The sequence below is a fragment of the Protopterus annectens genome, chromosome 12.part0 (genome assembly GCF_019279795.1).
Source record: "Protopterus annectens isolate FY-2018-M chromosome 12.part0, PAN1.0, whole genome shotgun sequence".
Taxonomy (NCBI): Eukaryota; Metazoa; Chordata; order Ceratodontiformes; family Protopteridae; genus Protopterus; species Protopterus annectens.
The window spans coordinates 1,082,557,929-1,082,583,334 of NC_056746.1; the positions used below are offsets into that span (position 1 = coordinate 1,082,557,929).

General features: G+C 40.7%; 1 protein-coding gene across 2 annotated transcripts in view; it reads right to left on the reverse strand.

Annotated features, from left to right (window-relative positions):
• Nucleotides 1–973: 973 nt before the first annotated feature.
• Nucleotides 974–25,406, reverse strand: part of LOC122816985 — a 596,328-nt gene continuing 571,895 nt past the window's right edge. For both annotated transcript variants that reach the window (XM_044090096.1, XM_044090095.1), the window contains one exon: nt 974–3,045. In XM_044090096.1, the coding sequence (XP_043946031.1) occupies nt 2,867–3,045 (179 nt within the window). In that variant the 3' untranslated portion in view covers nt 974–2,866. The remainder of the gene's footprint in view (nt 3,046–25,406) is intronic.

The window sequence follows — 25,406 nt, forward strand, 5'->3', positions numbered from 1 at the left end:
CAAACAGGATTTTAGGAGTACATTCCTAATGCTCCCCCAAAATCCTCAATGTTGTGCTCTGCACCTAACAAAATACACAAGGATTATGAAAATCTTTCTGGGAAATTTGTCTACCACTGATACACCTACTCTTACAGTTCCTGACATATGTCCAGTGTTCACAAGCAAAAGCTATGTTTTAATTAGACAAAAGAAATTATACACAAACCACTTGAAAAATGAAAAAGAAGTTTTTCAATGAGGTACATATCTGTCCTGAGCTCTTGAGCAGGCCAAGTCACACCAGATAATGGACACAAACTCTGAGATACAGACAATGTGAACTGTGGTAAGAAAGACCTGATATAGTGTGTGCAGGTGCCTGTTCTATACTCAAGATGTCTTGCTATCCCAGAGATGAGGGAGTCTGCTATGCTTGTTAGAGGAATAGTTCCGAATTCTAGTAGTTGGGTAGTAGTCAAAGTAGTAAAAATTGTGAACAATGAATTCTGTTCAGTTGCTGAATCTACGAAAGAGTTGTGGACAAGCGCAGCTGTAAATCTTCAGACTGACAGAACCAATTCTTGTTCTTAACATTAAAAGAAATGTGTGGAGGAAACCCTGCCAGATGCTAAAAGAACACACAAGCTCCAGGGAAGCTAGGCTGAAAATCACTGCTCTACATCTTAAGTGATAGTCAAACTTTAAGCAAGATAGGTTACACAGTGAACATGTCGCTCCCGAAAACAAACATCTTTATATGCTGGACATTACCTAGATATCAGACACTACTGGTTATAAGGCCACAGGTATTAGTTTAACACCAGAAAATTATTACACTTCAAGCAATGACCCTGAATTTTAACAGCAGCTAAATAAGAAACAGTAATGAAATGACAACTTTCAAAACATAAATTAAATGTTCTTTCTGCCCACATTTGAAAGCATTAGATAAACATCCTATGAGAGCACAAAACGAGAGACAAGTCCTTGCTAATATGCCTTATACTGTTTTTTTTTATTACAAAGGCATACATACTCCACAATGATGTCTGTGGTTACTCTCAATGAGTCTTATTAACAAAAACTTTATATTAAGGATTACATTGTTTTATACAGATAATATAACTGTAGTGTAATAATTTAACTGTTGCATATACATAACATATTTTGCCAGAAAAAGACAATTTTCACTTCCTGTACAGGCACACATCTTCACAGTCAAAAATGCAGTCAGACATCTGGTAATTTTGTTCTGACACAAGGCAGATAAAAATACTGTAAACTTGTTTGGCAAACAAAAACATATACAAATTTGACTTTCCATTCAAGACATATATTTGTCTTGCTGTTTTGTTTATTCTTTACATACAACAACACTAGCAAATTCATGCTGCATACATTTTAATGGCGACGTGAGACATCACCTTGAATGAAAACTGTTTGAAAGTAACCTAAAAGCTACACAAATTCACATTAATATTTTTCTTGTTTTAGTACACCATCAAACATTTTCTTTCAATTATTTAAGTTGTCAGACTTCACAGTTTGGTAAATCAGGCAATCAGAGGTTAGAATTTTCATTCAGTACACCGAGGCACTTTTTACACCGTACCTGCTTTAACTGACATGCACAAAGGAGCACACATTATATTCAGTAAGCCTGAACACTGTCACTAAATATAAAGGTAAGACAGTGACTACACTAAAAATGTGTTTTTACTTATGTCTGCAGTGCAACAGACAACCCAGCTAAGTATTCAAGTGTAAATGTGCAAAGACTCATAGTGCAGTTACATCTACAAAATCTTTGATGACACGTAAGCTTTCCAAAAGCAGAAATTGTCTCATATGAATTTTGGGTCATTACAAACTAAATTCATTAACTAAGGTGCATCTTCTGCCTGGCAGTAAAAGCACCCACTGACATCCTCTTACCAGCATCATTGTCCTGGAACTCTACAACTGCTGCAGGGGCCTAGATCCTGGAATTACAAGTTGAACACATCAGTCAATGAATGCTTTGTTCTGCGGTGACAAAACAGCACACCTACCAACATGCTTGTCACTTGGTGAGGCTATTGCGGAAGTACAGCCAGGATAACCCAAAGACAGTGGCACAACAGACACCTGAGTGGACATTCCAGAGCACGTGTGGGAAAACACAAATGGAAACACACTATTATGACTCTAACAGCAGATGTCATAATACCCATGGCCCAACATCTTACAAAGAGTCTTTCCCTAACATCTCAGGATGTTAGGTAAGCAGCAGTGACTGTACAACTGTGAAAAACAGGACAGCAGCTGAAACTGTTCCACTACAAAAGTTGACTGTGGAAAGTAATAAAAGTGGAAAGAAAAACTAAACAATATTACTGTTTGCAGAATTAGCCCTCATTTCTGAATATACTTTAACAGTTTTGGCCTGTTCGCATTGTGAGTGACAATATTTTATGTGAATGTTAACTTGGCATATTGTGAGTTAAGACAGTTGCAAAACAAACCTGCATGTGTAGAAATGACACAAATCAAGTGGTGAAAACACTTTTGAATTAACAGTATAATTATAGTTTGGACTATGTGCATACATCTGGTACCTTCTATGCAGTATGTGTTTACTTGCATCTGGAAATCAAAATAAAACAAGTGGTGCCACCCATGCTGTACCACAATGAGATGACCCTAAAAGCACCGCTAACCAATCTGTATGAAATTTACTAACTGGTTTCTTCTTGCTGCAACACAGGTAATTGACTGTATGTTAATGTTTACACAAGTTCTTAAAAATACAAAACACAGCAAGTTGTCCTGTGCATGACATTAAAACAAAGCTTGTATAAAAGTCTTGAAATCTGTTGAAACATTTATAAGGGCACAGTATTTGCTACTGACACAGTGGTAACTCTTTAGCATTCAGAAGTTCGTGAGCAACTTCTGAGTCCTTAAGTGCAAATAAACTGATTCCAGATTTATACGCGGCTGGGATAAGCACATGGGTTGCTGCTGTGCCTTCATCAGCATCATCAGGAGTGATTTCTTCATATATCATCTGTCCCACTTGCCCTAAAACACACAAAAAATTAAAAGCATTATAATAAAAAGTCAATGTCATCAGAATGCACTGTAGGCTGTTTGTACACCAGAAGACATTCAAGTTTATCGCCTGCTAAAGAAAATGTCCAATTTCAGTAGTTCTGGATCCTGGGCAAACAGGGAAGAGGGAAAGGACATAAGTTACGTAGACTAACCATCTGCCCCCCACAAAAGGCTTTTGGGAAGTGGGATAATACACACAATCATTTTATTTCTTGCAGGTTTTCAAACAAGTTGCTCCAAATCTCAAATACAAGTAACTATCATAAAGAAATAAAAAATTCATGGCATTCAAGAGAACAGATATGTTTGAGAATGAGCTTAGATATATAACAGATATGCTTTGTGTTTTACTATTGCACAGTCAAACCTGACTGTCAAAACCAGCAATACTGCAACAAAAAAATCGCAAGCCAGGAATGCCAAAGACCAGAAGACCGAAACATACTGAATGCAGACTCTCCCAACCTCTGTGGATACATGAACAAGTGCTAACATAGGACCAAGAAGGGGGGCAAGTCTGGGTGTTCAGTTATGTGGCCTTTGGCATTCTCTGCTTGCAAACTACTTGTCACAGTATGGCAGGTTTTGACATTGTTAGGTTTGATAATGTAATAATAAACCACCCTGTGCAACACTTCAATAGGTACTGCTACATCTGCACTTAACTACCATCTTTTAGACTCAAAAGCACTTCCGTAATATACCAGCTCCTGGTTGTCTTGACTACAGCTTACAATACGAGATAGTACAAGCTTTATTTTACATGCGAATGAAGGCAGGAAAAAATAAGGCCATCTAGTCTGCCCTTTAAAAGTATTTAAGTCTTCCTCATTTCAGTCCTTATCCCTGCCCTTTTCTCAATGTGTTCCATCTACTGTCTGACTGTTAATTCCCTCTTCATACTTTAAAGCTCTCCATTCAATGGCTCCACAACCCTCTCTGTGAAGACATTTCACTTTCATTGATTCATGGAGTGATCACTTCCTAATTTATTATTCCTGTTAATAATCCCTTAGATGATTTCGAGCATCTATATCACGGGCCCACTATATGAAGAATATTGGGTACCTTTCTTTAGATGGCAATGAGCTAAGTAAAGAAATCCACGTGTCGTACGCACTTGGATTTTACAGATCATTCAAATACAGACTAAGAAGGTTACAGTATGGCCACTGTCTGTCTTACTTATTAATCTTCTAGAAACCACATCATATTAGACATGAAGAAATACTTGAACTATAGAAAATTATCCACAGAAGTGAAGAAATCATTTGCTATCAAGAGCTTATATGTCTGGAAGTACAAACATGCAACCCCCTGGAATTCTCTCATTATACACATTGTACAGAATCTCAGCAGAAAACTGGAAGCTTTACATCCAGGAATTCTACTTATTCCTCACTGCGAGTGGATTACCCAAGAAACCGGAAAAACAGCCCGTTACATTCCTGAATAAACAAACAAATAAATAAATAAAATACAATAAATAAATAAATTGAATTTCACGGGAAAGAAGCCTTGAAAATATCTAACTCTTTTCTTGATGAAACCAATGATCAAACAGCAATAATAACAAAGTTGTTCAGGAATTACTATAATCTCAAACTGCCATTTACTTGCAATTTGCTCTTTACAAGGGCAAAAATTCATGTAGGAACTAGAGGGAGGTGCTTGGCTTGTAACTGTGCTCTGTGCCTAAGCAGAAAAGGCATTAGCTGTCGAGGTCTCTGTAGGGTATCTTCCTAGTGCACACACACTTACCTCTCCTACCTGACATCCAACAAAATCACAGCAAAACATTACAGACAAAAGAGAAGGCTCCACAATGGGGTACTTATCTGGATCTCAGAAGCTTACTGTACAACCAACCATGCAAAGAAGAGACAGACAGTTGTAAGACTTGTGTTCATCCTGGTGGGGAGATAGTCTAAGGATTTATGTTCATACATCTGCATACATACTCTTATGCTTGCAAACTGAGTTCATATGTTGGATATATGATCCCAGAAAGTTTAAACTACTTTGGTACCCCAGCTGGATGTCAGTTGTGAAAATCCCATCTGTCTGAAACACTGCAACAGTGATTTCTGTCAGGACATCAGATGGGCAAATAAGTGTGTCTATATTACATTATCGACTGATGAAAAGAGCGAATGCTCTTTGATCAAACCGAAAAAGTCGAAAGACCTAAACAGCGAAGACACGGAACATAGTTTTTTTTTTTCCCAGGGAAAAAAAATGGTAGGCCATGTTTTCAGGACTATGCCATTTCCTCCACTATGGTGCGATCTCAGAGTTGGTATATTCAAGTAGGGATGGTTTGGGGGGCAAAGCCCCCCACTCGTTTTGTGTTTTAAGGGGTTTTCCCCCATTATCGGTTTGATGAAAGAGCGTTTGCTCTTTTCATCAGTCAATACTGTAATATAAACACAAATAAGCTTCCTCCTAAGGAGGAATGAATGTGTCTATATGTTTCTGATGGGGGAGGCCTGATAGCCATGAAGGGGGGGATTCCCCCCCCCCCCACAAAAAAAAAAAAAAAAAAAAGAAACTATGGATAAGAAAATTATGTGAGGCTGTACTTTAACAAAAATTGGGACCAATAAACTAACTGTGCAATTGAAATCTGACCCTCATATTCTAGGTATGGTTACAACCACAGCAGGAAGTACTGCCCTGCTCTTAAATTCTGTAGAGTTTGTGCTAGAAAAATATTTTCCCAACATGCATACAAGCAAAAAGCAGTGCGCTCAACAGAATTTTTATGCTGAAAAAAATAAGAAAATAAGCTGTACCACCAAACAATTTTGGTAGGTGCCATGGAACTGAAAAATAAGTTATGTACTCACCATAACGTTCCATCTGTGTTGTCGATCTTCATTCATTCCTGACCAATGGGACTTGGTTAAGATTCTTGGAACTGGCTCTGCCGTTATACAGCTCGCGCCAGCCAAAAAAACTTGAGCTAAGACTCTACCCGCAATGCCCCTCTCTTCTCATTACCTCAGACTGAGTTTACAGCCAAAGTAAGACAGAAGAACATATAAACAAAGGCAGAAGCTATGTCCAAGGTCAAACCTATAGGTTTCCAGGACAAGTGTGTGATCCTCCAGGAAATTTACAGAAGGGGGAAGGACGTGGGATGCAAGAATGAATGAAGATCAACAACACAGATGGAATGTTATGGTGAGCACATAACTTCCTTATCTGATGTTGTCAATCTTCATTCATTCTTGACCAATGGGACAGAGTCCCCAGCAACTTTAGGTCCTGGGTGGTCTTCTGGAAGGATATTCCTGAGAACCATAGAGCCAAAGGATGCTCTTTCACTGGAGACCATATCCAGTTTGTAATGAGTGATAAAGGTATGAGGTGTAGGCCTATGTTGTGGCGGTGCTTATCTCGTCCATGGAAGCTTTTGAATGAAAAACAGCTGATGTGGCAGCTGTTCTAGTAGAATGTGCTCTTACACGCGGAGATAACTTGTGGTTGTTATGATCATAAATGAAGGTAACACAATCTCTTAGCCATCTTGACAAAGTAACTTTTAAGACAGGTTTGCCCAGAGTTGGACCTGAAAAGGAAACAAATATTTCGTCCTTAGACTCTTTAGTCCTGTCGAGGTAGTATGGTAATTGTCTATGAACATCCAGTAAATGCAAGCAATACTAATCTTTATTGGAAAAATTAGGAAAGAAAATGGGCAAATCAATAGTTTGAATAATATGAGATTCTGAGACCACCTTAGGAAGAAAGGAAGGGTTGGTTCTTAACGAAACCCTATCCTTATGAAAAATCAGATATGGGGGTGTCGCACATAATGCCTGAATTTCAGAAACTCTCCTGGCAGAAGTAATGGCTATTAGAAAAAGAGTTTTTCATGAGAAAAATTTGAGATGGCAAGTCGCTGCTGATTCAAAGGGAGAAAGTACTAAATACTGCAAAACCAGGGTCAGATCCCACAAGCTGCAGGATCCTTGATTGGGGGCTTTAGATGTAAGGCACTTTTAAGAAAAACTTTGCATAAAAGATGGTAAATTAAAGAATGGTCATTGTAGCCATTGTGAAAATTAGAGATGGCTGCTAACTGAACTTTAATTGGTGGTAGCATAAGCTCCCTGATCAAAATGAGAATCTAAAAATTCCAAAATTTACTCAACAGGTGCCGAAAAGGGGTCTAAATTATACTTACAGGTCCAAATTGAGAATCTCTTTCATTTGCTAAGATAGAGTTTCCTGGTGGATGGTCTCTGGGAAGCCAGAATTTTTTTTGTACTGGGGAAGTTATGTTATTCTGCCTGGCGACTAATGAAATTGGAGGAACCAACCAAGCTGTCAGCTTGAGAGTGTGAAGGCTGGGGTGCACCAGTCCCTGTGGGTATGACAGCAGTCTGGAACTAGGTCCAGAATCCAAGGATGGTGAAAATCAGGTGAAGCCAAAGAAAATGGAACCAGACTTGCCAAGGTCAAAAAGGAGCAATGAGGATCACTTTGCTTCTCAACCTTTGGGCCTTCTTCAAGAAGAGGGGAATGAGGGGAATGGGGGAAAGGCATAGAGGAGACCCAAGAACGAATTGAGGAAAGCGTCTCTTGGGGACTCGCCCTGAGGGGGGATTACGGCAAAATAGCTGATGCAGTTGTTCATTGGGGAAGAAGAAAAGAGGTCACAGCAAGGCTGGCCCCATCGACGAAAAATTTCATTCGCCACTTTGGGATTGAGAGACCACTTGTGAGGTAGGAAAATGCATCTGCTCAGTTTGTCTGCTATCATGCTGGAGCTCCCTGGGATATGCATTGCCACTAGAAAGCGGTTGGGGGATATCACCCACTGCCACACTCTAAGAGCTTTTTGGCACAGGGGGTAAGACCTGGTTCCATCCTGTTTGTTGATGTACCATGCCAGTGATATGTCTGACTGAATTACAACTATCCTCGGAGGGAGGGCAGAATGAAAGGCTTGCAACACTAACAGCACTGCCCTCAATTCCAGGACACTGATATACAAATTGGCCTCTTGCAGAGACCAAGTCCCTTGGACTGTTCTTCCCAGATAATGCCCCCCACCCCCCACCCAATCTGGGAAGTGTCCTTGGTCACTATGGCCTTGGGCTGAGGAGGAATAAAGGGACGTCCCAGGAGAGTTTCCTCTGACTGCATTCACCATGATAGATCCTTTTTGCAATGACCTGTTATTAGAATGGGATAACTCACTGGATGCATTAGGATGGACTATTGTGAAGCCAACAGCCACTGACGTAACCTCATGTGAAATCTTGTCAGAAGTACTAAGGTGATGGTCACTGCCATGGATCCTAAAGCTTGGAGGACAAGAAGAACAGGGACTTTGTCTTTGGATATAATAAACTGTACTTGAGACCTTGTCTTTTATAGTCTACGAAGAGGGAGAGAAGCTACACAAGACACCCAGAATTTATATGGTCTCATGTGAGCCATGACTGCTTCCATGCATTTGGTGAACACCCTGGGGGCTGTGGTGAGACCAAAGGGCAGCACTCTGAACTGGAAATGACTGGCCCCTAGCCGAAAGCTGAGATACCTCCTGGAGCGTTTGTCCATTTTTATGTGGTAATACATGTCTTGAAGGTCTACAGAGCACATCCATTAGTTTTCTTCTAGAAAGGTAAGTACAGACTGAACCATAACCATCCGGAATTTTGTTTTCTGAATAAACTTGTTCAGAAGGCTGAGGTTCAATATTGGTCTCCAATCCCCTTGTCTTTTTTGGAACTAAAATGAACCTTGAGTAAAATCCAGATCCTATTTGGTCTGGTGGGACTTCTTGGATGACTCTTTTTCTAGTAGCTTCTGAATCTCCAAGACTGCTTGGTCCCTCTGACTGAATGGAACATCGGGGATTCTTCTTTGTGATCTTCAGAAAAGAATAAAGGGGATATGGTAACCTCTGGTAATGATCTTCTGCACCAAGTATCAGAAGCTATTTGTCACCAGGCTGTCTAGTGCAGTGAAAGTCTTCCCCCGACTGCTTCCAGAGTTAAGCAATTGGGCTTCCTTTCAGGCTCGCTGGTAGGGTTCTCTAGAGGAGTCATCTCTGGAGCCCTGATTATGCAGACCACCTCTGCCATTGGGTCAAAGTCTTCCATTAGAGCTCCCACCTCTTCCCCCAGGGGAGTTACCAAAACATGTGTCTTGTAAAGCCCCTTGGGACTCCTTGAACCATATCTTTCCACTCCTTCGATTCCTGGAGTAGGATCGGTGACGAACAGAAAAATGAATGCCCACAGCAAAAAGGGTATTTCCATCTTTTTCGCACCTGGCTGATGTGTCTCTGACTTTGGCGTTGAACAAGGATGATGCGTCTAAAGGAGCACTGACGGAAGAAGACTTGAAAGGCTCCATGAACTCACACAAATGCACCCAGGCATGGCGCCTTAGGGCAATGCTTGAACCCGCTCCTCTGGTCATAGCTTCAGCTGCATATGAGATGAGCCACATGGACGAGTTTGCTATAGACTCCAGGGTGGCCAGCTGAGAGGCAACTTTATCTTGCACCTCATCAGGCACTGCTCCAGTGATGGCAACCGATAACCCCTTAATCAGATCCCTCTGGAGTCTAGTAAAATGTACCATGAAATTCAAGGACTTTAGGGTGAAGGTCGATGAATCATAGACCCGCTTACCAAATCTGTCCATTGTCCTATACTCTCAGTTAGGTGGGTAGACAGTGGGACTCTCATTGGCGAGTTCCTTCTTGATGGCTGCAGCCGCCATGGTATCTACTGTTAAAGCCTTGGCCTGGTGATCTTCAGGGGCTGATAAAATTTTGTCTGGTCTCTGGAGAATCGGCTCTATGGAATCAGGGGCCTTCCATGCCCGCTGTGTGATCAATTTGATCAATGAGATTATCAGTGGGCGGGGGTCACCCAGGAGGTAGACTGGTGAGCACCAAAGGCTTGCAAGTACATGGATTCCTCGTAGGTCGGGTGCCTGAGCTTCCAGAGGTGACAAGGGGGAACCTTCCCCATCATCGAAGTCCTTATCTTCAGTGACAGATTCTTCCAGGGAATCTAAGTGCTTCCTCTTGAAAGTCTTTTTTTGGGTGGTTCCTCAGTGGGAATCTCTGAGGAAGACTACGAAGAAGAGGAGCCCTGTCCAGGGGTAACTTGCAGCTTTGGTGCTCGCTGTCCACATGTGCAGGACTGGTGGCAACGATATATGACACTCCGATACAGAAGGGAGAGCTGGGAGATGCCAGAGGCTAATGCCCTCTCCATGACTTGGAATGCAGCCTCCCCTCGAAGATGGATAGGAGCAATGAACTGAGAAAGACAAACTTGGAACTGAGGTCACCTCCACTCCGAGAGACCACCCACTGAAGCAGGAGCCGGGGTATAGCCCACAACTGTCAGGGATCCCAGAGTTAAGGACGAATCTGAATAAAAAACAGGAGCCAATCTGAAACCCTCAGAAGCGACAGCAGAGCTAAGGCCCGAGGAATATATCGGTTCCAAGGTAACTGAAGATGTCAGAGCAGACCCTGGAACTGAAGAGGGAGTGCCTGTCGGCCAGGGAAATCGAAGTGGTGGGTTCTAAGCCTCCCGAGGAAATCACATGAGGTAAACCTGTAGGATTCCTGGGAGAAAATACCCAACCCCAGAAGGGAGAGAGGTCTGAGAAGGGGCAGGAAGACCCCTGGCCGCTAAAAGCTGATCCACCAACCTCTACCTCAGAGAGACTCCTGGAAGATCGAATAGACAACCCTGAGGGAGATTCTGGCCTTTCCAAAAAAGGACTGGGTAGCTGACCCACAAAGTGGTCTATGGAAGAGGAATACCTTGTCCTGGGAACATGTATGACTTCAGACTTTGGCACCGAAGGGGTGGGTAGTGCTGTGGTGCAAGTGAAGTTGGCACCAACTGGGAAATTAAAGAAGCCGATACCATGGAAATAGTAGCTGGTGAGGAAGATTCTCGTTCTGTTAATTTTGGAACCTTACTCTTCAGCTCTGAGGAGACAGATTGAACTGAAGATTTGAGTTTCTTAGCCAGCAGTGCCATTGGGAAAACTGACACTGAGTGACTCCTATTTTTGGTGTGATCAGATTTAGAAAAGGAAGAATCTGTCTTGGACAGCGCTAGACAATTTTAGCATTCCTTTTAATATCAATTTGTTACTTCTCTCTACCAAGGCCATGTTATTAAAGGCCTGGCAGATCATACAGTCTTGATCCAAATGGATTGCACCCAAACAATTTACGCAAGAAAAATGCCCATCTGAGTTAGGCATCTTTCACCCACAGACTTAGCGCTGTTTAAAATCAGAATTTACCTTTTTCTTTTCCGTCATTTTGACAGTAATAAGAAATTAACCAACTGGACACACACTCACAACCACACACACACAAATTCAGTCACAGATGGGTGAAATTTGTACCAGCAATGGTAGAGTGAAACATCAAGATTGGTAAGTAAAGAAGGAAATACCAACAGAGGTAATTTAGAGCTACCTTACGTGGTAACAAAAAAGGGAAAGAGATTACCAACAATGGTAATGAAGATACCGTGAGGTATTATGGGTACAGAAAAACAGTCACTCAAAGGGTAACAAGAAGAAAAAAATGTAATAATAACAGTTACAGAAAAAGGGGAGAAAGATTTCAAATCAATGAGTTTAAATCAATAAATGTTGACTTAGCTGGAGAGTATCGGCTGATGCGTCCTGCTATCAGAGTGGCAGACGAGATCTGAGGTAATGGAGAGAGGGGCACTGTGGTACAGTCTTAGCTCGAGAGTTTTTTTTTGGCTGGTGCAAGATGTATAATGGTTGAGCCAGTTCTGAGGATCAGAACAGAGTCCCATTGGTCAAGAATGAATGAAGATTGACAACATCAGATCAACTGTTAAGATAAAAGTAGTCAGGCTGTTCAAATGAAATGTTGGGAACTAAAGGGCAATATGCTGAAATTAAACTATACACTAATGTAGACTGTGATGACCACCAACTGCTACCAGTATGTGACGTCCCCACTCTGGGCCAGTAATCAAGGAACCTGAATCGTCACCACTGACACTGGAGGGGGACATGCACTTGGAATACAAGTGGAAACACTTCGTATTTCCAGACGCAGACCTCCCTGCATCAAATTCACTTTCCCTTAAGAGCACACAGGAAACACATTCAACCCAGGGTCTACATGTCTCCATATCTGGCTTCCTCCAAGTCCCCAGTAAGACTCCCGACTGGTAGAGCTGTAGATTTAGGCCCTCGGCCAAGTGTCCAAGCTGAGTCCTCCAGTACCCTCTCTGTGAACCCAATGCTTTTTGTCCCTGTCCCAAGCAGATGACACACACACTCTCTAAGATTTAATTTTCTCACATACACATACCTGGGAAAGGTCGTCACAGATTACCTGCACTACCGACTTTGCCCAGACCATAAGGTAGATTCACTGCCACCAGTCAGTTACTGTAAGGCTCTTAAAATGGTATCCAATTATGCTGAATGAAGTTAGTATTAATACAAATGACTGTAGCTGACCAAGACAGCTGGGCCTTCTGGAGTGGTCCACACAGTGCCACCAAATAAATATAAGTACTCTCAAAGTTTAGATACTTTCTACAAGGACTAGCCACAATAAAAGTTTTAAATATATTTAATAAACAATAAAAGAATATGAAAATATTGGATATATACTTAGAGTAAACCACAGAGTTCAAATCACAGAAAATATTGAAAACAACACTGATGTACAGACTCGTAAAAATACAGAAAAACAATCTCTAAACTAAGCTTCACTATATTCCTGACGGAATCTAGGAGAATTTACTGTTCCCTAATAACTTACTTGGGCAAGGCAAGATGAAATATGTGAGCAGTCTTTCTAGTCAGGCCCCAAAGAGAATACTCAATGCTCTGAGATTTCTCTTTGTAATACCTAAAATATAATTACCAACAGGGCTGGCAGAATGACCTCACCTGGTCACCTAAGTTCTCACATTATTCCCCTTTGAAACTGAGACAGGAATTTAGCACAGGCTGCTACAAAACACATGTAAATGCTTATAACAGTGCCTGGGGCTTCCCCTCTTTTTACTGAGCTAATGAATAAAGGCTTTTTCCCAGCCCTAGCGTCTTCAGTCCTATTCAGCACTGTGGAGTGCCATTTTAATGGTTTAACAGCTCATTTACATTTCCCTTATTTTTCTTAAAGACAGCTAGCTGGTACATTTAATTCAGTTGCAATAACACACGTACATTTATTTTCATTCCGGCAAGGTGCACTGCTGATACAGTTTAACATAAGCAAGGCTTTCAAATACATTTTCAGCACAAGCATCTATACAAATCAGTTTGATAAGCAAATGACATACAGTTCTAATACATTTGTAACACAAGCATCTTGTGTAAATCTGTTTGATATTCAAAGGACAAATCATTCTTTACAAAACTCCAGCTGGCTATGCTGGCACTTGCCCATATCATCATACAGACTATATAATATTTTCCCACTGGAAACACTTTTAAAGTATTTGGACAATTTAGTGGTGAGCACACAGCTCTGTACAGATTAACATTATCACCATCAGACTGTGCCACAAAGTTAAAAACTACAGATGTGTATATAGAAAGGAAATTAAAAATCTTTTTTTTTTTCAAATTATGACACTTGAAGCAAATTCTAACACTTGAGTCATCTGGCTAGCGAGAAGCTCAGAACTGCAAAGCAAATTCAGAGTAAAAAAAAAATCATGAGTACAATAAAAAGACTTCCTGGTTACTGTGAAGAGCCATGGCAATGACTTCCTGTATTTATAGATTTAAAACTTTTCCCAAAATGATATCAAATAAAACTGGATGCTCTGCTTGTCACGCATGCTCCTAGAAAAAAATATCACTAATGCACAGAAGCAAAATATAACAGAAATTAAAGTAAATGGGAACTTTTCATGTTACTAAGAAGTGGTCAGAGTTAAAAGAATGTGTATAGTATGATATGAAATGAAACATTTATATACTGCATAGTTCAAAATGTGAATAAAATGTCTATAAGGAAGCATTACCCACTGATTATAGATGAGGAAGTGGTCAAGAAAGCCAAATGCCATTCTGCTTCAGTACTAGAAGCTAACCCATTTCTGGCAGAAACAACCAGATGAAGCAAACTCCAAACACACATCTAATATTATATCAAGAAGCTACAGATTCCTTAAATTTCTATTTAGTTATTTCATCACTTCCAGAAGTGTTTCAAAGAGTTCACACGCAGGTAATTAAAAGCTTGCTGGACAGACACGAGAGAGGGAAGAAAACAGAAACAGCTGCTGAACAAATGAAGTCATAACTTCAAGAAGCACAATAACAACTGTTAAAAAAATGTCAAATTTGAAATACATGGTAATGTCTAATGCTGGACTAAAATCTGATGCAGAAAGTTAGAGCAGCTGCACAAATATTAAAGCCAGAAGACAAACAAACCAGTATTACAGAGATTTCTAACAACAATGAAACATCCTGCAAAGCATGTACTTAATATTTCTAAGCTAAATACTCTTCAGAGAAAGTTTTTACAGCACGATATGAAGTCAAGAATGAAGCCACAAACATAACAAGGTCTCAAATGTTCAAAACAATAGCTACAGATGTACTACCATTAAAATACTGCAATCTCACTAGGTCAGCTGTGTTGTAAGTGAAATTTAGTCAAAATGGTATATGAAACCAACTGCAATTATCTAAAGAGCATTAACAGAAGCATAAAATATATACTGACAGAGAGAGAATTCCTCATCAGCAATAGTGCATTAATATGAGAAACATTTAATGAATTATGAACGTGTGTGTGGTAAACAAAAATTAAGTGGTGATAAAAACAACCCCAAGAAAAGTATATTCAGAAAGTCCCTGATTGGGGTATTTCTAAGACTGTAGAGGATGTTAGTTATTTAGTCTACAGAAGTTGGTCTGGTAGTGAAGTACACATCAGACAATGAACTGCACACAGCTGAGTACAGCAAACATATGAAACAAGCATGAAGACGTATCAGAAGGACTAAATTCTTTTGAATAATAGTGTAGTTACTAATGACAGAGGAAAAAAGTAAAAAATTACAGAGATACTGACAATGGCAACTGCAGTTAGTGAAAGATGTAATGAAAGCCCGGCTTGGGCAAAAAAAAAAATCATTATTAATGAAAGAAATTCAGTCTTACTGTTCTTTACAGACAGAAGTAAGTTTTTACCCATGGCCCAGTATTCAGAGCTGATAAAATAATAGTTCCCAATCAACTTCAAAGAGAGATGTTCAAAAGGATGTATGAATCATGCTGAAGAATAGTAAAGTATAAAAAGAGTACAATAGATATAATGTACTGGCCAGTTAAATCAAATCAAACTAGTAGTACACAACTGCATTTTTTGCAAGTTATACTATGACATCAAGAAGAGACTAACTGGAAAGTTCAACTGCCATGGTAGCAGTGAAACAGCATCTTCAACCATGGTGCTGTGATGGTACAGTCTTGTGCTACTTTAAAGAAGCCAGCGTACCCTGTGTGAATTATTATTATTATTCCACGTTAGCTGATTTAATCATCCTGGTAGATATCAAGTGAATGTGTAATTAGTTCCTTAAAGTTTGTACTCTTGAGACAAAAAATACCTGATGTTAGATGTGAAGATGATCCACAATAAAAATCAGAAATTTATAAGATCTGTGCATGAGCAGAAATTCCGACATCATACATTTTGCCTTAGCTGCAATTTGATGGGCAAGTACAGAAAGCTAACCAGACAGTGAAGATCATGAAGAAGATCTGTAGCAAAACCTATGAGGACTGATATCTTGCTCGGGGAGGGTGAGATAGGAAGGGGATTGAATATCCTCTGGATATGATTCAGAGCAGTTGTGATGGACTCCCATTTTGCCAGGTGTTCCGAGAAGTGCCCCCCGACTGCCTCCAGAGAGGAGCAGTCGGGCACCCCCTCAGGGCTGTTGGGCGGGTCGATCCAAAAAAGGTTCTCTCTACCCAAAATTTTTCAGGCCCCCTCTGCCGGCATCCACCCTGTCCTCCTCTGCCTCTGAAGGACGAGGTATCCGGAGCAAAACGGGATTGTTGAGCTTTCCAGAACCACATCTTCTTTTGTCCTCTTTGGTTCCTGGAGTAGGACCTCTGAGGAGCCGAGAAGCGGATCCTGACAGCAGACGTCTTCCCATCTTTCTCGCTCTGGAGAAGCGTATCGCGGACGGTTTTGCCAAAGAGTGTGGAACCGAAGGGGGCATTCGTGAAGGACACCTTGAAGGGTTCCGCAAAGTCGCAGAGACGGAGCCAGGCTTGTCTACTTAAGACGACGCCTGTTCTGCTAGCTCTAGCCACTCCCTCCGTAGCATGGAAAAGGAGCCACATAGACGTGTTGGTGATTGACTTGAGAGTGGCCATTCGAGCCGAGAAGGTACGCTTGTCCTCGGCCGATATGGACTCTGGGGGTGACGCAGCATACTCTTTAATCAGGTCTCGCTGCAGTCTAATCATATGTGCCATATAATTCAGTGACCTTACTGAGAAGGTCGCTGAAGAAAACATCCGCTTTCCCAAACGGTCCATCATCCGAGACTCCTTGTCTGGAGGATGCACCGAGGAACTCTCCTGTGCTAATTCCTTTTTAGTGGCAGCTGCCACCACCATGGCATCCACTGGGGCACTCTTGCTCCAAACTGTCCTGTCCGTGGGAGGGCTGAGGATCCTGTCCGGTCTCTTAGGAATTGGTTCAATAGTGTCCGGTTCCTTCCATGCCCTGGTAGTATTGAGGTCTATCAGGGGATTGGCGGGAGGGGACACCCAAGAGGTAGATGGGCCTGCGTCAAACGCCTCCAGAAACACAGACACATCAAAGGAAGGTTGTTGGGCAGACCACCCCCCCCTCTAATGTGTAACATTTCCATGATGTCTCCGAAGGAGACATCTTCGGGGGGGTGATCTTGGGGAACTTTCCCCTTCCTCCAAGTCAGTGTCCTCTGTGAGGGACACGGGTGAGTCCAAGTGCCTCCTCTTGCACTTCTGTCTGTGAGGGACCTCCTCGGGGGGGGGGGGGCTGTCTGAAGAGGCCTCACCAATGATGTCCTGTTCCCCTATGGGAACAATCTGGGACGTAGGCACAGGCTGTCCCTGGGGCCGGATGATGGAGGACAGGCCCGTATGAGTGGGAATGGAGGGTGAATCCGAAGCAAGAGCTTGGGGCCTCAAATCCCTCAAGAAGACCCTCTCCACGACGTTGAATGCCAAGGGGGAACTGCTTTCCCTTGGATCCGAAAGCATCCCCCTCGGATCCGACGTGCAGATCAGCGTCGAAGGTGACCCGACCGGATCCGAAAGGGTAGTGTGCCCCGACCTTGATGGAGTCAAAGGTTAACTGGCCCTCTCGGATCAGACGTTCAGCTCATGGCCTCGAGAGCTTGGATCCGAAAATGTATCCGACAGACACGTGGGTACAGTCGGCGCCGAAGTAGGAAGCACTGTCGGCGCCGACCCTACCCCGGCTATGAAGCTAGTCGGATCCGAAAGTTCCGAGCCCCGAAAGCGGGTAGGAGAAGGAGCGATGGGGGCGACAAAAGGTGTCGAGCTCCCTCCAGCAGGGGGGGGGGAGGCAAGAGCACTCCAATCTGCATCTGGGCCTGAAGAAATCGACGCATCATCCGGTCCATATCAGCATCTGACAAGCTTCTGGTGGATCTAGATGAGGCCACCAAAGCTGGCTGGGAAGGCTGCCTGGATGACCTCGAAGGCGACCGGGTCTCCTCCTCTGGCTCCGGGGAGAAACGTGGAGAATGGAGCCGAGAGGGGGAAGGCCCGGAGACCTTAAGGGGAGAGGCGAGCTTTTTAGACGGCGGTGCCGAAGAGGTGGATTCGGACCGCCTTTTATGGCTCCAGTGCCTCTCCCTCTCTCTTTCTCTATCTTTTCTCTCTCTTTTTCTGCTTTCCCTTTCCTCCTGGGCCAAGGTGGGAGGGTGAGTCCTGGCCAGGGAATCAGGAGCGACAGGTGGGGTAGCCACGGCTGGTGCCACGGAGGTGGAAAAAGCAGTGTCTGGGGGCAAAATGAGCTTCGACCTCCTATCCTTCAAAGCCCTGGGGTTGAAGGCTGCACAGATGGTACAGCCCGAAGAAAGGTGGTCAACTCCCAGGCAAAGGACACACGGAGTGTTACCATCTGCTGGAGACAGCTTATGGCCACACTCGGTACATTTTGAGAAAATGGCTTTAGGGCCTTCAGGCATTGTAAAGGGATAAAGAAAAGTAGGCCCACAAGCACACATCTTCACACACGTAGAGGGGGGAGGAGAATAAAACTAACTTAACTAAAATACAAGAGAACTACCCAACAAAGACTACAAAATATAGGGGGAGTTCACACACACCAAGAAAAGGAGAAATCTGACAGAAAAGAAGTTTTTAAAGACTGACTTACAGTACTATTGCTCGGAGCTCATTCTAGAGAAGCTTATGGAAGCCGCGGCAAACAAGATCTGAGGGTTAGAGGGAGATGGCAGGGCATTATGGGTAGGGGGAGGAGCTTGGAGCTCAGATCTATTAGCTTGGAAAGCTGTCGGATCCAATACCTGCAGGTTGCAGAGCAAATTAAGTTAACTACTTCAGATTGCATATTATTAACCATCTATACTATTTGTGTCTGGAACTCAACAAAAAGTAAAGGAATGCTAGAAAGAATGTAAGACAGAAATACTGCTAGGATGACAAATGTAGAAAACTACTAAGCTTATAGTTAGGAGATTAAGTGACAATAAAAAAGACACAGAAAAATTTACAACCAAAAGTCCTAGGGAGTAAAATAAATCAAGGTCTTAGCACATGCAGGTTTAAGTCAATGTTCAGGAATAAGAGTAACTGGAAGCGTCACAACCAGTTGACTAGGAGAACTGTGACAGTATAAAAGGACTGCAAAGACTCCCCACGTCCTGTCTCCAAGTAAAGCTGCAGTGCATTAATTGTCCCAAAATGAAGATCAGACATCCACATAAGTGTTGAAGAAAACAAACATACATGTTTGACAAATAAAATGATACTAGAGATTGAAAGTTACTTATTTAAAATCTTTTCAAATATATACATATTATTTTGATGCAAATATGCCATGACATGCTTGGAGTTAAGCCTAATTTTAAACAATCAATGTAATATAAATAATGCTACCTCAAAGAGGCACATTTATTTATACAATTTGCTAACTATATATATACAAAGGTACCTATTTTAAATGCTCAAGAGCTACCTACAGGAAGTCTCATGGAAATGCAGTGCACTTGCTTTCTAGAGAGTTCACTGACTACAGACTTCACAGAAGTAGCCTGCATCTACAGTGTACCTTTTATTTACTTTCCATCCAGACATCACACTACATTTCTTTTCAGATCTCTGGTAAGAACAGGTCTAGCAGCTTTGGCCTTATCCCTTCCTTTTCATTCCTGTATATCCTTCCACTGGCTTTCCTATGGCCATCTTCCACCAAATATTTTGTCCTCCCCTTGTATGTTCTCCAAAAATAAAACAGCTCTACAAACTTGAACAGTGTCAGCATATGTTTTTATCTCCTGTAGGATTCACACCAGCATTCCATTTGCTGTTGTCACCGCCCTCTTATTCTGCTCATGGTGGTTTTGTTCCACTGCAATCAATAAAACCATTTCTTATTTTTGCTCTGCTGCCAACAGTTATACTCCAAAAAGATAATTTATTGCAGGGTTGTTGTGGCCCAGGTGCAGTAACCTGAAGTTGTGAACATCTTAATAGCATTTTCTGTTACTTTACAAGCAGTGTTTTTTCCCTTTATCTGTGTTCTTTCTCCCGTTCTTTTTAGGACTTCGAGGAAGCACTAGTTTATTTTATTTTAGGTGCACTCCGTGTTTTTAAAATTAGAACACGTTTAATTGCATCCTGAGTGTGTTGTTGATTCAAGGGCTGTTTAACACTAGATTGAAAAGGGTGCCCTCTATGAACATACGTTTATTTCTGTTATTTGCCATTACATGCAAGAGTATTTTCTTTTATTTGTGCTCTCCCTCCTGTCTTTTCTACGGCTTTGAGGAACCACTAGTTTATTTTACTTTATCTGCACTCTCCCATCTTAAGGACGTGTGCGAACACGGGTCTATATCTGTTCATCGCAATGCAACTGCAGCGAACATCAGTCAGTTGACCCTCATTCAGCGAAAATCACTTTAGTGATTCGCTGAATTTGCCAAGGCCAAGTAAATACTTGCCTTACAGCACACCTATGCCCTTTTCTTCATTGTAGTGTGATAGTTCGTATATATAGTTAGGGAGAGTGTGGGGGGCCGCAAGTCCCCTACTTGGGTGGGTTCGACTTGCATAGCTTTCGGTCCGTTGTGCTGTACGGCAAGTATTTACTTGCACAGTAAATTCAGCAAATTGCTGAAATGATTTTTGCTGAATGAAGGTCGAAGATCTGGTGTTCGCTACAATTGCACTGCGACAAACTAATATAGACCTGAAAACACAGCTGCTTCATGAGTGTGTTGTGGATCGAAGGGCTGTTTAATCAAAATAAGGTCCTTGATTTAAACAGGTGTCGTAAATGAGCAGTCAGAGTTTCGCCAGTGTGTCCAGGTGAAGGGTTGCTGGACTATATTTTAGTAGGTTTTTGTTCTATACATTGTTATCCTTTTAGTTAAAGAAATCTTTAAACTGTTAACTGAATGCTCAAACATTTGAATACCTGTAGTTTTCAAAATGTTCAAATACAAATCTGTCAGGAATTTTTTTAAGTTTTATCTTTACACCATTTATCTGTGTTCTTCTAACAAATGTATTGTAGATTGTTGGAATATAACTCAACTATAACATTAAAAGTTTTGCAGGATTAACTGTACTTCCATTGTTGTGCTCTGAGAGCAGATTTCTTTACAATTTTTCTTAGTAAATGCTGAGTGACAAGTACAGCATATACGTTTATAGTGCTTATAGTGGGCTACAGTGTGACAAGCCTTGAGGCTCTTGCTGGCTTAGCACAAAAACTTGTTCTATATTTTCTCCAAAACAAGGCAAACAGTAACTCTCCTGACATAATTTTTAGTTCTAACACCTCCATGTGTGACACTCATGAACTAAAAGATGGAACATTAAAATAATTACATTAATGACGTTTTAGTTCTGATTGACTCTGGGTTTAAGGTAGTGATGAGAAAACTATGTGATATAGATAAATTGAGGGTTACCATTTCAGGATTTCCAGAATATTCCTGATCTTATTTGTAAACTTAGCTTGAGCGACTATTACTATAAAAATCTATTAATATACTGTGGAGTAAACGCTCTTCAACAAACCCCATTAACTCAAGTGAAAAATTATTGAAATTCTCAAATATGTCAAAGATGAAGTGGCCTTTAGTGAAATATTTCCATCATGTAGCTTGAATGACTATGCACAGCAACTTTACCAGCAGATCTAAAACGCAGTTTGGTAGGGATGACTAATGCCTATTCTAGCCCATGGAACCATCAACAAATTTAGCAACACATATTAAATATTTTCAGAACATGAAAATTTATATTAAACACAAACAAGTTATTTCACTGTGTGATCAGAATTATCAAAAGATAAACTGGAAAAAATTATATGACTATTACAAGAATTTAACAAGTTTTTTTGGATATAACACAACTTATAACACAACTTTAATGAGTTTTCACAACTTGTCTAAGAACCAGTCAGGGAAAAATATGTTCTTGTCACAAAAAGTGAGAAATGAATAAATAATGTGAATATTGGTTCTTCTCTAGGAGCACTGTACTGGAACATAATTTATTTATTTTACATTTGTTGACCGGGCTAGTCTAGCTGGATACATGTCCATTTTCAGTAGAGGCCCGGGGAGAAAAGTTCCACGTATTTGCACAGAGTTAACAGATGCTAAACGATTAGAAGTTATACATTGTTGTCAAAAAAAATTAAAAAAATATAAGATAATACAAAAGTTTTAACAAATAATGTAGAATAGTAATCCAGTTCTGTAAGGTACAGAGATAAATTTTACTTATATACATATAATTTGCGTACAATAGGATGGATTGTTAATTTGTAATAGGTAGTAAATGAAGGAAGGGTGAGATAAGTGAGTGGGGGGGCAATTAGTCAGGGTTAGTACAGGTGCATAGCCAGTGATTATTGAGATATGGTTTTAGATGTTTTTTAAAAAGAAAAAGAGAAGTCAAAGCTGTGATATTGGAAGGAAGTTTATTCCATAATTTTCCTACAGAGTTGGAGAACAAGGAGTCACCTGCTGAGTTGTTGGATTTAGTAGTATTAATCAGCAGTTTGTTTGAGGAACGTAGATTTTTGAGATTATTATAAGGTGTGATGAGGCTAGAGAGTATAGGAGTATTGCTAGGTTGATACAGGGTCTTATGAGCTATTGTAAGCTGGTGAAATTGAAGCTGGTTAAGGAATTCAAGCCAGTTTAATTGTTTAAGATTAAGACAGTGATGGGTTCTGAAAGGAGAGCCTGTAGCAAATCTAGCAATATTATTATAGGAAGTTGTTAGTTTCTTTAGGTTATTTTTAGAGATATTAGTATAAATGGGAGTGGCGTAGAGCAGAGTGGATAAAAGGCGAGTTCTAGCTATAGCAGTTTGATTCTGTAAAGGGATCCCAGTTTCTTATTAATTTTATTGTAGCGTTTATGTGTGTATCAAAGTTTAGATTGTTGTCAATTGTTATTCCTAGCAGTTTAGTGGTAGGGTCAGGTGAGATAAGGGTACCATTATTAGAAGTGAGATTGAAATGAGAAGAGATGGACTTTTGGGTTGGGGTGAAAAGTAGCAATTTAGTTTTTTTGGGATTTAGAAGGAGGCAGCGGTGAGAGAACCATTGTTCTACAGTGCTGAAGGCTTTTTGGGTAAGGGACTGAAGTTCGGTTGGTGAGGCAGCTGAGCAGATTAAGGTCGAGTCATCTGCATATTGAATGCAGGTGGAGTATGGAACAGCAGATTGCAGGTCATTAATGAAGATAGAAAATAAGAGTGGGCCTAAAATAGAGCCTTGTGGGACACTGAGGGAGATTGGGAGGTGATTCGATAGTTCATTTTGCCAGAGTACAGCCTGCTGACGGTTATCAAGGGAAGATGTAAACCAGTTCAAAGATAGAGAATCAAGTGAAAGAGACTTAAGTGTATGCAGGAGAAGTTGGTGGTTAACTTTAAAGCTTTGGATAGGTCAATGAAGACTGCTGATGAAAGACAGTTGTTGTTGCGGTTGTTGTTGATGTAGTTTGAGAATGATAGCAGGGCAGTGGTGGTACTATGGAAAGGTCTGAAGCCATGTTGGCAGTTAGCAAGTAGGTTATTTTGGAGAAGGTGGTTGAGAATTTGTTTGTGGATGCATTTCTCCATAATTTTGGCTATAGGGGATAGTAAAGATATGGGACGATAGTTGGAGAAGTCATTGGAGTTTCCCCCTTTATGTAGTGGGATGATAGGAGAGATTTTCCAGATTAATGGGACATCTCCTTCGCTTATAGATCTATTTATCAGAATGGAAATAGGGTAGGCAATGGCCTTAGCTCCTTTTTGCAAGAATTCTGCTGGGAGTTTGTCGGCTGATGGGAGGTAGGTTTTAATTTTTGGAGAAGGGAGGAAATGTATGAAGTAGACACAGGTTGGGGGTGGATTAGTAGAAGAAGTGGGTAGGTTAGATATATCAGGTGACAGGTGGCTAGCTAGAGTTTGGATGATATTTGTGAAGAAAGAATTAAAGGCATTTGCAGTTTGTATCGGATTCTTGGGTTAGTACCCTGAGGATTGGGTGTGATCAATTGGCCTGGGTAGAGAAGATTATTAATACTAGTCCATCACATAATTCATTAACATTTTAAATATATACTGTTACAATTAAATCTCAATTTGCATTATAAACTATATAATTACAACTTGTTTGATTATGATGAGATTACTTACATTTTTAACAAATTGAGACTGGCTTGAAGTCTCTAACCAAGACAAGGATATGGGCTATGTTAAAATGGAAAGCAAACTTCTCAGACTTGCTAAGAATAGAACTAAGTTTCTTAACTGATGGAAAATAAAGTTAATTAAATTGTATAACAAGAAGAAAAGTTTATTAAAGATATTCAGAAAGTACCTAACAAAAAGGATCAAAGAACAATCTTAATTCTGCAAACAATTTAAAACAGCATTAACAATGGAGAAAACTACTTTTAGAAGAAGACTGGGTATCGTCTTAACATAATAAAAAATACATTATAAATACGACAACTCTAAAATTAAGTCACAAAGCTCAATAACCTTGATAATCCATAATGATGATAAACTTATTGTTGAACCACTGTTACCATAAAAAACAACAAATATTTTTAAAAAGAAGTTATGTACTCACCATAACTTTCCATCTGTGTTATCCATTTTCAGTCTTCCTCAACAGCTGGTTTCAGATCTGACCTTTGGATCAGACTTGGCCATTATTTTAGCTACCAATAAAGCTCTTGAGCTTCTGCCTTACTCATAAAGCACCAACCCCTAACATACCTCAGATCTTGTTTGATGGTTTACAAAAGTAAGAAATATGATTATATATTATAGATACAGGAAGCCATAATCTGGAGCTCAACATAAAGGACAGATGTGTCCTTATAAATTCTCAATCTTCTAGAAATCAATTGGTGAGAGGCTGGGGGTTGGTGGGGGGAAGTTGAGAAGAATGAAAATGGACAACACAAATGTAACATTATGGTGAGTAAATAACTTCTTTATCTGATGTTGCTAATTTTCATTCATTCCTCAACAGTTTGGACAGAGTCCTCAGCTACCTAATATTCCAGGTGGGACTCTAAGGAAGGATATTACTGAGCACAGCTGAGCCAAAAAACTGCTCTTCCCCTCAAGACCAGATCCAGTTTCTAATGAGTAATACAGGTATGAGAACTGGCCAAGTTACAGCTGCACATGTCATACATGGGAGCCCTAGACAGAAACACTGAAGAAGTAGCCATGGACCTAGTTGAATGGGTTTTTAATGGTTTTGGTACAGACAGGCCCAACCTGTTGTAGACAAATGTTATGCAATCAGTCAAACATGTGGCTAGAGTTAGTTTTGTCGCTAATTTGCCCAATTTTGAATATGCAAAGGAGACAAACAATCGGTCTGTTTTTCTAAAATCCTCTGTCCTGTGTGTCTGTGGACATCTAATAAGTGTAGTGTATATTCACCTTTATTTGTGAATTTAGGAAAGAGAACTCTCAAACTGATTGACAGGATGATGTTATGTTCTGACACTACCAAGGAAGGAAAGAAGGATTAGTTCATA